Source organism: Delphinus delphis, chromosome 13, assembly GCF_949987515.2.
Source record: "Delphinus delphis chromosome 13, mDelDel1.2, whole genome shotgun sequence".
Classification (NCBI taxonomy): Eukaryota; Metazoa; Chordata; class Mammalia; order Artiodactyla; family Delphinidae; genus Delphinus; species Delphinus delphis.
This window is the reverse complement of record NC_082695.1, coordinates 24,816,125-24,830,494: the sequence shown is the minus strand read 5'-3', so window position 1 is coordinate 24,830,494 and position 14,370 is coordinate 24,816,125. Positions and strand designations below refer to the sequence as shown.

Sequence of the window (14,370 nt, the reverse complement as noted above, 5' to 3'; positions counted from 1 at the left end):
TCAGAGGATGGTAAGAAGTTCTGAAACGTGCACTGGATGGAAAACCACGCAGCTTAAAAATGAACAAGGCAGAGCTGTTTGGGCCAAAGTGGGACAACTGCCACAATATAACATTACGGGGTAAAAAGCCACATGTGGAATGGTATGCACAGCACAACACCGTCTGAGTGATTTAGAAAGATGCCACGTGTGTCGGCATAAAGATCCTTGTGGTGGTGGCTCCTTTGTGCGGAGGAAGCAAGACAGGAAACGGACACTTCAAACACTTCTGTGACTTGGTTGTACATTTTTTTAAAAATGTGCATGTCGGGCTTCCCTGGTGGCGCAGTGGTTAAGAATCCGCCTGCCAGTGCAGGAGACCCAGGTTCGAGCTGTAGTCTGGGAAGATCCCACATGTCACAGAGCAACTAAGCCCGTGTGCCACAACTACTGAGCCTGTGCTCTAGAGTCCGCAAGCCACAACTACTGAACCCACGTGCCACAACTACTGAAGCCCACATGCCTAGAGCCCGTGCTACGCAACAAGAGAAGCCACCACAATGAGAAGCCCGTGCACCGCAACGAAGAGTAGCCCCTGCTCGCCGCAACTAGAGAGAGCCCGCGCAACAACGAAGACCCAACATAGCCAAAATAAATAAATAAATTTATTAAAAAAAAATGTGCATGTAAGACTTACTCTAAATACAGACAAATAGGATCACCTGGCAGGATCGGGGGCCTTTTTTTCCCTGCTTGTTTCTCAGTATTAAGACGACCACTTAATAATGCGCAAGTGACTCCCCACTGCCTTTAAGAGCAGCCCCGCCAGGTGGGCCTCCCTGCACACCCTCTCCGCACACGTTCTCCTGGCTGGAGAATGTGGTCTGACCACAGCCCCGGGATGCACCTGCCATTGGTGCTCCAACCTGTGCTATGTGTCCCCACCCTCTCCCCCGGGGAAGCTTCTCCACCCACAAGCCTCTGTCCATGTGGGACGGGATGCTCCCTACCTGTACCCGCTCTGATGAGGCATCTGGAACACCTGGCGAGCCTGCTGCGTTTCCCCCCTCCCACCCCCAGGAGCCCAGGGATGGCAGAGGTGCCTCACTTCTGCATCCTCAGTACAGGTGTGTGGCAGAAAAGGGGGCAGGTGGGCAAAATTGACAGATATCAGGGTCAGCCCCAGGACAGAAGCCAAGAACCCCAGGGCAAGGAGGCCCCGGGCCCGAGGGACTCACATGCAGGACCAGTGTGCTCCTCGTGACCCGGTCCACAGGCTTGTAGAGCAGGGCTGCGGAGAGACGAAGGGTCAGAGAAGGCTGACCGCCCGCCTGCCCACCCACCCTCACTGCAAGGGTGGAGGTGGGGGCAGCCTCAGCCTCCACATTCCCTGGGAACCCCACCTCCCCTCCGCTCAGTGACAAGGTTGAACCCGATGCATTGGAAGGTCGGGAACACGGCTGTGAGCCTTCAGTCTGTGACACCAGTGCCAGGTCCAGGGCTGAGCAGAACCCGAGCCTGCGTGGCTGACTCAGCAGCAAGCATTCAAAGGCCTCCGTGTTGACGGCCCCCCGGCCTGGGTCAGGGAGCTGGCCAGCACTCTGGGGAGGAAGTGCCGGTGCAGATCCCAGGCCGGGGGTGCGGACCAGCACGCTACTCCGTGCGTATCCAAGCCTGAGCCTGAGATGCGGCTTTTGGTTTTGTAAGCGTTTTTGGACCCCTGGACGCCGGCAGCATGGAGCCCCAACCGGCCAGGGCCGTCCCCGCTTTTCCATGGTGGGCACAGCCCATCACGGGCACAGGCGCTTCACGTGTTCTCACATGTAGGGTGGAGCTCCGCCCATAACCCCCACGACTAGTGCAGGGCATGCACTGTTATCCCCATTTTACAGAAATGGGGGAAACCGGCTCAGAGGGCGGTGTAGCTGTGGCCCCGGCCCACGTCTGCTGTTCTCTGTGAGCGTTAACTCCTCCCAAGACCCTAACAGCCAGAAACGAGAAGTACCCTGTTGCTCCTGAGCTCACTCTGCCCAGAGAGATGAGGGCAAACACAGGCCCGGGAGCCCGACTACTTGGCCCTGACCCCTGCCCAGCCACTCTGAATCTGCGTTCTACACGGTCCTTTCCACCCTAAACCTGTTTTATCACCTGAAACAAGGGAAGACAAGAGGCTCCTGCAGGGCCGTTGGGACAACAAGATGACACTGTAAATGCCCGGCAGTGCCTGCTTTGTGGGCTTCCAATAACTCCCACCTCTTCCTGGTTCCCTGCCCCACCCCCACCCCCCATTGGTGGCAACAGGTCCTGACCCTGTCCCTCCACACCCACCATGGCCAGTGCTGCTCCCTCCCCATCCCCCCACCCCCCACTACTGGAAATCTGGAGCAGCAGAGGGGCCGGAGTGTGACCCAGCTGGGCGCCCTGGCTGCTCCTGTCTGCTGGCCACCACAGGGGCATGCAGGGGCTTCGGCACGGAGAACTCACTTTCCAGAGAGTTCTTGGTCGTTTGGTCCTTGGCATCCTTGTTGCTTCTGGCTCTCAGGTTCTGCAAAGAGAAAAGCACGTTTTCCACAGGGCAGATGAAGCAGCTCTGATGTGTCAGTGAGTTCACGGTCAGGAACCTTCAGCAGAACTCTCACCCTCCTCTCACCGCTGAGAAGCCTAGATGTGGCAAACCTCTGGGCCACAGCCTGCAGAACGGCGCCAACTGAGCACACGCTCGCCCTGGGTGACGCTGCTGACATCAGGATCAGAAATTCTCTATTCTAAGGGGCTGTCCTATGCACCCTGGGATGTTGAATAGCATCCTATGGGTGCAGCAGCACCCTCTCCTCCTGCTGTGACAATCTAAAACGTCCCCCGGCATTGCTAAGTGTCTCCAGGGGACAAAATCAGCGCTGGTTGAGAACTTCTGACGCAGAGGATCCTGCAAACCAAGGCAACTGGCAATGCCCCTCCTGGGTGCACAGATCAGCTTTCCTGGAGCAGTTAAACAACGTGCAAGGGGCTGGTGGGTCAGAAAGAAGAGCACTCAGCTTCGGGGAGGCCAGGGCAGGCCGCTGGCATGCACTCTGCCTCCACCCCAGCCTCCCCTCCCCTGACTTTGCAAACGTCCTTGCCCAGGAAGTAAGCAGAGCTTTTTAGTGGGTGGGTCATTTTTCAACACAACCGTGTCAAAGGCACTGCTGATTTGGTCCAAGGTACCAAGAGAAATGTGGATAAAAGGTCCCTGTGTGCCTGAAATAGTCTCTGGAAAGAAGCTGTGGCTAATCCCAGTACGAGACTTCTGAGTGAACAGAAGACACAGCACAGGAATGGGAAGGGGCCTGGAGATGACCGTCCCAACCTCTCAGGCTGTGGGAAACCTCTTGGGACTAGAAAACATAGTGTATTTTAAGCTCACGGGGGCCAAACTCACAATGCACCTTGGTGCCTCTCCTGAGAATTTAGCTCCCCTCAATAACTCCTCCATCCATCTGCCTCAGCAGCTCCCAGAGGGTGGGCGGGGGGATGAGGGGGCGTGAGAGCTCAAAACTGCAAAAATTAGGTGCCGCTCACATGAGCCAGGGCAGCAGCCCACGCGCCAAGGGCCCCTGGAAGGTGCGATGAACGTGGGCACCTTGAGCATCTTGGGGCTCTGGGAGGCCTGCCTCGAGAAAACTTACAAGTTTGGTTTAACCCCACATTTCCCAAACTGACTAGACTCCGGAAGCCCTTTTCACATGATTCCTGTTACCTACTTTTTATCTGGGGAGCTCGAGCTTGCAGAACCCATCTCAGGCAACTCCAGTCTGACTGGACACTGCAGCACACCCATTTCTCAGGCCAGTCCTGGGAGACGTGAAGGACCACTGCTCCACCCTGCCTGTCCTTGGAGATGGACATCCAGTCCCCATGGCCGAGCTCTGACCCCGCAGAATGCAACTCCCCACACCTCTAAATGGCCTGCTTCTTCTGCGTCCTTTTGGTTCATTTCACTGTCTGTGTGGCTCTAATTTCTCTGGGGCTTTTTTGAAACATGGATGGAAAACCAAAGTGGATACCACCTGATGGTAAAAGTTTCACAGAACCGGCATTTGGCCGCCCCGAACCCCGTCCTGCTGCCTGTGCCTGTGCCTGGTTGGTGGGACCACGGGACTCCCGGTTGGTATCCCACCGTCGCTTCCTCCCTCCTCTGTAGACACCTGTCCTGGTGGACGTGAACTTGGCTCCATTTAACCATAGCCTGCTCTTAAAAGATTATGACTCTAATTTGTCAAAGTCGCCTGGGACTTGGCGCCAGCATTCCAGCTGTTAGGAGTATGCGGGCTGCTAGTTTAATGAACTAAAGAGAGGAACAGACCCAATGCTGCAGGCAAACGAGGGCAGCTTCAGAGGGAAGTGTGGAGCCAGCCTGCAGCCCTGGGTGCATGTAGCCCGTTACCAGAGGCACCAGGTGGGGAGCAGGGCACCCACGGGCTCTGGGGAACGGTGTGGCACGTTATCACCATGGGAGACGCCGGTGCTGGGACCCACAGGGCCCAGCCCCCGTGATAAATTATAAAACAGCACAAATCCCCTGGAACAAAGCCCAGGTGTGACAGTCGGGGTACGACCGTATCCCAGCAAGAGACCCTCCCCTGCCTAGTTCTAGTTTCCGTTTCTCTTCCTAAAGCTGGGGTTTCACTTGGAGGTCTTCCCACCCAGAATCCTTGTTTGGCGGGGAAGGCAGGTCAGGGCTCTGAGGACTACAGGCCTGGGAAGAAGAAAGTATCATTCACCTGCCACGGGCAGAAGCAGGATGGAGCGGGGCAGGGAGGACCTGGCATGGCCACCGGCCCCCGATGGCCGCCCGTCTTCTGCATCCAGGGGGCTCTTCCGAGGCCCCTTGTGCTAACACTCCAGGGCTTGAGGTTTCAGAGCCCCCGGGCCGGTGCAGTGCCCAGCCTGCAGCTTCCTCCCACGCGGGTCGACAGAACGCACACCAGCCCCATCCCCCGGGCCGGATGCAGACCCCGGAGGAGCAGAGCATGACACCTCCCCACCTGCTCTCCATCCGCAAGGTGCAAAGTCGGCCTCAGGACTCAAGTGTCGAGACCTCTGTTAATGGGGCAGAACTATGGACACCCCGAACTACACACGGACAGTGCAAGTCTGTCCGGGGTACCCCAGAGCTGGGCCCTGGCCGCTGGGGAGGCGGGGTGCTCCTCGGGCTGCTCCGTCTGTCTGCTCAGGACAACCCACAGGCATCCGGAAACAGAGCTGAGGTTCACAACCAGACCTTAGTTTGCTGTGCCTTCTTCTCCCGGGTCACGGTGTGCCAACGACCAGCCCACAGCCCACCCTCAGGAGGTGGAGGGGCGCACCTGTCTGAACAGCGTCACGCGTACCTCAGAGATTTCTGCAAACTGAGCGTTGGCCTGACAGCACTTCTCAGCCGTTTCCATGGCAACTCCGTAGTTGTCCACAAAGGCCCGGTACACACCCAGCTGGCTGGCCTGCAGGGAGGAAGGAAGAGAGTGTGGGACAGGTGTAGGGCAGGTGTGGGACAGGTGCGGGACAGGCGGTCTCCATCCCTCTGGGTAACGGGCTTCTATGCACGGCTCTGGAGGAAGCCCAGGTGCAGCAGACAGTGCAGGGCTGTGGGAAACTCAGCTCCTCCACGCTGTCACTGCCTCCCACCTGCTTCCCCTCCCCACGCGCTAAGCATGCTTCCTGCTTCCAAAGCAACACATTGAGAAGTGACTCACAGCCCCGGGCGGGTAGCAGTTCTCTTCATCCTCCCACCCCACTCATTTAAATGAGGCCACCAGCAGCAGCTGAAGTTCCAGGATATCAGTGAATGTGGCTGAGCGTCTCCAGCAGGTGGGATGGAGCGGCCCCTTCGCATCCTGGCAGCGGGAGACCTCAGTGGACCCACCCCTGGCCTGAGGGGCCACTGCTCTGCTCCTATCTGATCTCTTCAGACACGCAAGAAACACTCAGTTGAGCTGCCCTTGGAGAAGAGGGGCTCACGCTGCCCAGACATGAGCCCAGCCCAGACCTGGCAACGGGGCCCAGGTGTCATGCTACACACCTGGCAGGTGGGAGACCTCTGCTGCCGGGTGCAAGGCGAGAGGTGTTTGTTTGTCCTGTTCTCAACCAAAGGCATTAATAGAGTGTCTCCTCACTCGGCCTCCTGCTCCGACACTCAGTTGAGTAAAGACTTCCATGGTTGGGGGGAGGTGTCCTGTGTGCAGCCACCACCATGGCTGGGCCCCAGGTCACCTCCAGAGGCAGCAGGGAAACCCCGGCCTGGGGTGTAAGGGCAGACGCCATGACCTGCTGGCCGGGCCTCCCACTGCAGCCGACCAGGAGTGGGAGGACCAAGGCTTTTGCTGATCCTGGTGTTTGGTCTGCATCGAACCTAAATTTTATTTCTACATGCATTTGCATTTATACTGAATTTTGTGTTTCTTCAGATGGCAATCCCAGATGCCCTTGGCACTGTCTGGTCTTCTGGACTCGCTCCTTGAGGGGGCTGCGTGTGGGCCTGGGGGCGCGAGAGAAAAAGCAGCAGCTGGAGGAGGCCCTGCCTGGCCCCACTGATTACCTGGACGAGTCGCTGCATTCCAGATGCCAGGTTCCCTGCCATCCGGTCGGACCCAGAGCCCTGCCTTCTCCTCCTCCCCCTCACTCACTGAGGGTCCCCCACAAAAACAAAGGCCTTGCTTGAGGCACTGTCATCTCGAATCATTCAGACACAGCGCAGCCAGCTAGCAGGAGACACACGATGAATAAGTAAAGCAACAAGTAATATGGCAGATGGCTGAAGGCAGAGCAGGTGAGGAGAACAGCGGGGCTGCTTTACATGCTGTGGTCAGGGCAGTCTCTCTAAAGAGGCAACGTCTCAGCCGAGTCCTGAGGGGATATCACTGTTGAACTGTGTCCCCTCAAAATGCATATGTTGAAGCCCTAGCCCTGAGCACCTCAGAATGTGACTGTATTTGGAGATGGACCTAAAGAGGTGATTTGGCAAAAATGAAGCCATTCAAGTGGGCCCTGATCCAATCTGACTAGGGGCTTTATGAGAAGTAAAGATTAGGACACAGACACAGAGGGATGACCACGTGAGGACACAGATGATGGCCTCTACGCGCCGAGGAGAGAGGTCTCGGGAGAAACCAGCCCTGCTCACACCTGGATCTCAGACTTCCAGCCTCCAGAAATGGAAGGAGATAGATCTCTGTTGTTTGAGCCACCTGGACTGTAGCAGCCTTAGTAAACTAACACAGGGTCTTTGGGAGGAGAACCCCTTTCATTACCTCTCCTGCCCCCTCTTCCAGGAGCTCACATCTTCCACGTGATTTTTGAGAAGTTCCAAGCAATTCATGCACTAATCAGAACCCGAGCTGCACCGATAAACCAATGGAGATCACGTGCCCCCCGATGTGAGGCACCGACAGGACACAGCATCACTGCAGGGTTTTGTTGTTTTTTTTCCCTGCCAGAAGCGCAGAAGCTGAATCTTTTCCTGAAGAAACATCAGACCCAAACTAGAATGCACCCTTCAGAAAAATGTCAAGGTTGTGGAAGACCAGCAGAGGCTGAGAAACTGGTACAGATGGAAAGAAACTAAGGAGACCTGACAACCACGTACATCTCGTGACCTGGACTGCATCCCACTCAGAAGGAAAATGGCTACAAAGAACACGATGGCTAACTTGGGAGAGATCTGTAGGAGCATTGCATATTAAATAATAGTATCACCCAACTGTGAACCGTCCTCCGATGGAGGACCGTCCTGTGGGTTGTGGAAGAGCACGTCCTTAGCAAATACACGATGAAGTATTTAGGGGTAAAAGGGCAGAGGGACCTGCATTTTATTCTCAAACTATTCAGCATGTGTGCGTGTGTGGGGGTGGGGGTGGGGTGGGGGTGGGGGGTGTGTATACAAAGGAGAGAGAAAGAGATAAAGATTAAAGATTAAGCAAATGTGGCAAAGTGTTACAATCAGTGCAAAATGTTACAATTGGTATATCCGGCGCACACCCAGTTCTTTGTGCTATTCTTGCAACAATTCAGGAAGTCTGAAATGATTAGAAACAAAAAACCCGAGCTGATAAAAATTCAGCCAGAAACAAAGCCCCCGGATGGGTAGCAATAACCCACAGCCCCACAGGAAGGGGAGTTAAGGCGCCGTCAGGACAGGGCTTCCTAGCTACCAGGTGTGGCTCATGAGTTCCCGGGTAGCAGAGGTACCAGGGCTGGGGCATCACAGGCTCCTCGGGTCCTAAGACTCTCCTAGCTGGGGAGCCTGACCCCGCAGTGCTGATCTGAAAGGGACGGGGACGGTGTCTGTCTGTCCTTGGGGAGACCCAGCGCCCCGCCCTGGCGGCACACACAGGTGAACATGCAGCACGTGGTTCCTGGGGCTCCACTTCCCACCGCGGCCCCACCTCTCTCCCCACGTCTTTGCGCTGCAACATCTGATATGTGAAGGTAGTTCAAGGACACCAGGGAAACCAGAGGAAACTTTCCAAATTCTGGTGTTCATCAGACTATTAAATTTTTTTTTTTCAGTTTCCGAGTGACTTCAGAGTGTTATTTGGGGAAGAGCGTGGTTGCAGTTTCTGCCCACAACACAATTCTTCAAAGATGTGGGCTTCAACGATGGGGAGCACCTGCGTCAAAACACAGCCTTCGGCTCTCTGGCCACGGGGAAGGGGTCCCGGGCGGGAGAGTCTGCAGCCCGGGGTGGTGGCCAACAGGAAAGCCACACCCGGGCGGAATGCCGGAGCCCAGCATGAGCCAAGACAGGCCGGTGGTGGGCCAGCTGGGCGTCTGGGCGGCCCAGGAGGGCTGGGGGCTGGCGTGGCGGTGGGCCAGCTGGGCATCCTGGCGGCCCAGGAGGGCTGGGGGCTGGCGTGGCGGTGGGCCAGCTGGGCGTCTGGGCGGCCCAGGAGGGCTAGGGGCTGGCGTGGCGGTGGGCCAGCTGTGCGTCTGGGCGGCCCAGGAGGGCTGGGGGCTGGCGTGGCGGTGGGCCAGCTGGGCATCTGGGCGGCCCAGGAGGGCTGGGGGCTGGCGTGGCGGTGGGCCAGCTGGGCGTCTGGGCGGCCCAGGAGGGCTGGGGGCTGGCGTTCTTTCACCGCGTGCTCTGGGCACTTAGAGAGGGCCCGGTGACCTTGGCCACCCCACCCCCAGAGGACCGGCTGCCCTCGGGAGGGAGAACACTCCAGGGAAAGAGCACAGGAGGCCCGGGCAACCCTTTAATCAGGATTAGGGGTCCTCAGAGGTGGAATCCCGGTCACCCAGGCCTACCCAGCACCCGCCTTCGAGGGCATCCCAGGATGGGGGCTCGCGTTGCTGGGAGGTGGCCTCTTTGCTGCCCCTTATATAGAGACATGCCCCACCAGCCTCCACCTAAAGAGACTGGCTCCCCCTTTAGACCCAGAGGTGGGGGCCTCCTCACACATGAACCTCACGCTTTGGAAGACAAACATCGCTCCGGCAGCTCCGTCTGAGAGTTTTCTCCATCGTCCTCATTACCCACGTCTCAGTTCAGTGTTCACCGAGCCTGGTCCCTTCCGGGGGTGGCTGGGCTAGTGCCAAGGGTCCACCAATCCGTTTCATCTGATTACTAGATTTTCCCAATCCCGTTGACTTTTTAAAAGCCGAATCCTTCGCTCCTCGTGGGCCCCGAGGTCAGCAAATGGCCAGAGAAGGTCCCTGACCTGCCCCCACGGCCGCCTCTCCCTCCCTGTAACCAGGGATCCAGAGCTACGTCTGCCGAATGGACTCCCAGCCAGTTTGGGCCCACTGAGCCCTTGCAGAAACCCTTGTTCTGTCATCCAGCACCACCCACCCTCCAGTATTATGCCCCTGAAGGCAGGGGCAAAGCACTCTTCCTGGAGGCACACAGACCAGGGGTACCGTCTGGGTAGGTGACCTCCTGCCCCTCGGCCTCCTCACTTGCACGGGTGGAGATGGGACCTGCCTGGTGGGGCTGCCTCAGCTCAGCTGAGACAGGGCACCCGCAGGCCCCCTGGAGCCCCCTGATCAGAGCTGAACCCGCTACCTGGGGACCAGATGGCCTCACGGTCCCTCGGTTCACAGCCCGGCATGGCCATCCCCAGGTACAAACCAGCCCTCCTGCCTTCCTCCAGCCTGTCCACAGGCCACGTCCTGATTCCTGCAAGCATCCAGGGAGCTGCTGTCACAGTCGCTAGCATTTAACGTGCCTCCAGGTCCCCAAAATGGCTGCGGCGGGAGCTGGGGCCACACGGAAGGCCTGTGCTCACCACTTCCTCAGCTAGGGACCCCCTGGGGACCCAAGGGCTCCTCTCGTATGACCCTTTCATTGAACAGCCTTCCCTCCCCAAACTACTTTTTTTTTAAAATTCTTGATTAACTCAAGAGCCTTTAATTCATAGAACTGCAAAAATGATATAAAGTACAACAAACCCCCGCTGTCCCCACCTGTGCTTGCCCCTCCAGGCTCTGCCTGCCCCAGTACCCCTGCCCAGAGTCTGAGTCCTGTTCCCAGGGCAGCGGCTTCTTTGTGGTCCAGAGGGGACCAGTCCGGAGACTGGGAACCTTGAGTAAAACTGAGCAGACCCAGAAAGGACCAGAGATGTCACTGGGGCCAGCAGAGGGAGGGGAGCCTCGCTTTCACGCGGTCCAGCAGTGGTGCTGTGGCGGCACCCCCTCCCCACAGCCCCCCTTCGGCATCCCAGGCAGTAAGATGTGTCCAGGACTCTCCCTCCCCATCATGCCCTCAGCAGCCTCGCCCGCAGGTGGCACCAGGCTCAGGGAGAGGCCTGGCCCCCGCCCGTCACCCCGTCACCCCCAGGAGGCTGCCGGGTCTCTGCTCCGGGTCACTCACCAGCTTCTGGAAGAGGTCGCCCACGCGCTGCTGGCGGCTCCACTGCTGCAGGCGGGGGAGGAGCCCGTCGTAGAACTCCTTGTGGATCTCATAGAGCTCAGGCACTTTGAAGAAGATGGTCTCGATCTGCTGGCTCGTCAGCACCGGCTGAGAGGTGGTGGCAGCAGCCTTCAAAGGTTTCATGGGCTGGAAGAGGGCACAGGTGACTGGCGGGGCAGCACAGGTGTCAGGGCTCGCCACTTGTCAAGTACATTGTGGTCACGTGACACACATGCTTTTATTTTTTAAATTCCATTAACAATAAAAATTGAAAGCCAGCTTGGTTTGGTACCCGAGTCTTTCACTGGCAGCCACTGCCCCTTGGGGAGGCCCAACCTCCACAGAGGTGGCATGTCCTGCCTGCCCACAGGTGTGTCGAGGATCCTGGGAGGGTGGGCTGCTCCCAGGCTGACCTGGGACCTGGGACGCGTAAGCAGAGCTCTCCAGGGCCCATCCTGCCCGCTCAGCCCCTGCACCCTCCTCACCAGCAGCAGCGCCTCCAGGTGGCTCAGGTAAGTCTCCTCGCTAGCCAGGATTCCAGACAGGACCCATTTCCTCATCTCTGAGCCCTTTTCCAAGTCCAGCTCACTCTGCAGGAGAAACGGACAAAAGTCAGACCTGGGGGAGGGTGCTTGAGGCGGCCCCTCTCAGAGAGGAAGCCAGCTTGTCGACCTGAGGACAAGCTTCCCGAGAAGGTTCCAGGTGGGATTAAATGAGGAAGGCATGGGGGTCCCGGCACATCAGCTCGACTGTGGTCGCTGCAAATTCTGGATGGTCATCCAGCTAAGCCAAAGGCCACCCATGGTCTTGACACCAGGAAACGGGCAGTTTGGAGATGAGCAGGGCGGGCAAGGCCTCTCTCCACACCTTCTACCCGTGACCGAGGACTGGCTGTCCTGGAAGAGGCTGAGCCCAGGGGGCATTGGGCTCCCCACACGGCCACCCCGACTCCTTCCACAGTTCCCCTCTCCTCTCCTGGTACCTGCCTCGCCGGCCTCTGTGCCACTGCCACCAGACCCTTGGACCGATCAGGCCCGGGCAGCACCGCCTCCCTCCCAACCACAGTGGTGGGGCTGGGGGCTGTGGCCACCTGCCCAAGGGAAACCCCATCCCCTGGGTTCAGGGCCTTTGTCCCTTGAACCTGCTCTTCTGAGCCTGCTTTCCAGACTCTGGACCCGCATACATGTGGGCTACGGCAAAGTCCCCCCTTCCCTACTACTAAACGTCCCTACTGTATGTGGGGTGATGCTCTGCTGCCTTTGCCTCAGAAACACAGAGCTGACGTGTCCTTGGATGCAGGGGGGAGGGTCCAAGATGGCTGGAAGACCACGTTCCATCCCTAGTTGTGATGGTGCTACGGGGGCAATGTGTCCCTGGTGCCCGAGAATGTGACTGTGTTCAGAGAAAGGGTCCTTAGAGAAGTAATCAAGTTAAAATGAGGTCACTAGGGTGGGCCCTAGTCCAAAATGACTGGTATCCTTCTAAGAAGAGACTAGGCGATCAAAAGGTACAAACTTCCAGTTAGAAAATAAATAAGCCCTGGGGATGTAATGAACAGCACGGTGACTACGGTTAATGATACTGTATCGTATACGTGTAAGTTGCTGAAAGAACAGATCTTAAGAGTTCTCATCACAAGAAAGAAAATTTGTAATCGTGTGATGATGGATGTTGACTTACGGTTAGCGATCGTTTTACTATATATATATATATATCAAGTCGTTATGTTGTACACCTACAACGGGTATGTTATATGTCAATGCCTCAATATAAACAAGAACAAGAGAAGGAGATTAGGACACAGACACACAGAGTGGGAGGACACAGGGAGAAGATGGGCATCTCTAGGCCAAGGAGAGAGGCCCCGGGAAAAACCAACCCTGCCGACTTCCAGCCCCCAGAACTGGGATAAATCAACCTCTGTTGTTTAAGCCACATGGTCTGTGGCACTTTATTACAGATGCCCAGGAAACTCATACAGATGATGATTCCAAAGGCAATGAAACTGCTGTTTTCATCGACTTCCTGGCCACACCCCTCACTTGCTCCTGGACCACCAACAAGGCAATCTGGTGTCAGGTTGGCCGTGCCCATGGCCTGTGCTCCACCAGGCTGAGGCTGCCCTCCCTCTGCCCGGCCTGTGCTGACCGGCCTCACTGCAGTCTGAGGGAGGCGCCAGATGTCTGGGGCCCTGTGTCCAGAGGAGGGGACGTAACAGCCCTGTGCTTTCCTCCATTGGTTTCCCAGCCTGTGGATGAACGGGAGGCAGCTGCGTGTGCACACATTGGGGACAGCCAGCAGAGTTTTGGCTAAGCGCCACTCCGGGGAAAGGACACCCACGTCCCACACCAGACCCCACGTCCAGACCACGCTGGGCAGCGGCTCCAAGGGTGGGAGCCTCTGGGGCACAGTGCCCGGGACACACAGGTGCTCCACGGAGACTCACAGAATAAACCAACCAATGAGAGGATCCAGACCCGCCGGCTGGGCCCTGGCTTGGCCGCATCTTTACAAAGCTCCAAGGGCCCCTCCAGGGAACCCCTGTCCGTGAGACAAGCGGGTCCTGGGGTCTAGGACCATCCACGCAGGCTGCTCGGGGCCCCCAGTGCCACCACTATCAGCACAGATGTGCAGGGTGAAGGGATCCCATCATCTCCTCTCACCTCAGATCACAGAGGCCACGTCGCGAGCGGAGGCGCCTCGGGGAAGCAAGCTCCCAGCGGACACTGCGCGGACCCTGCACGTGCCTCCCAGCAGGTCCAGGGTGAAGGCTCGTGCGCCCAGGAACAACCCCACTACTGTGAGCACAGCCAGTGGGGCTGCTCCCACCGCCGCGGCCTGGAGAGCCGGGCGGAAAAGGCACGTAGGCAGGGCAGCGCCCCGTCCAGCTCTCCGTTCCAGAGGGCGCAGCCAGCTCAAGGGAACGTCTGGGCGGGGGCGAGGGCACCTCTCCTCAGACTACAACCTTCTCCTGAGCCTCAAACGGGCCAGTGGCAGCAGACAGGGACGGCTCGGCTCGGCCTGGACACTGGTCCACCCCACCCGGAGGAGAGAGGGTGGAGGGGAAGTGCAGAAGAGAGCAAAGGCCAGGGTGGGGACCAGCGATGTTTACAACCCCACCTCGGCACGTGCCAGCGCGGGGAAGGGCGCGTGAATGCACCCAGTCCAGACGGAGGAGGCTGGAGGAAAAGGGCGAGTGGAAGAAGGAAGGAAGGAGGCCTCCTCTCACTGCTGCCCGGGAAGGGAGAGGGCAAGGCAACACAACCCTGAGGCTAAAAGAACAAATAAAAAATAAAAAATGAACTGGGTGTGGCAAAACAAGGTAGGGAAGCTGAGGGAGGGACCCAGGGGAACAGAACTGCCACCCGCTAGCCAGCTGCCAGGCCCACCTCCACCCGGGGCCTGGGGTGATTGGGGCGCAGAACCTGGGCCGTGAGGGCTGGCTGCTCCCGGCTGGGATGTGGTGGTCAGCACAGCTGCAGAACAAAGGACACCACCTCCCCACAGGA

General features: G+C 58.0%; 1 protein-coding gene across 1 annotated transcript in view; it reads right to left on the bottom strand.

Moving 5' to 3' along the window:
* BCR (BCR activator of RhoGEF and GTPase) overlaps window positions 1-14,370 on the bottom strand; it is a 100,290-nt gene that overhangs the window by 32,600 nt on the left and 53,320 nt on the right. The window contains exons 3-7 of the mRNA XM_060028432.1: window positions 11,347-11,451; window positions 10,823-11,008; window positions 5,349-5,456; window positions 2,464-2,524; window positions 1,218-1,270 (exon numbers count right to left, since the gene is read on the bottom strand). Of these exons, the coding sequence (XP_059884415.1) occupies window positions 1,218-1,270; window positions 2,464-2,524; window positions 5,349-5,456; window positions 10,823-11,008; window positions 11,347-11,451 (513 nt within the window). The remainder of the gene's footprint in view (window positions 1-1,217; window positions 1,271-2,463; window positions 2,525-5,348; window positions 5,457-10,822; window positions 11,009-11,346; window positions 11,452-14,370) is intronic.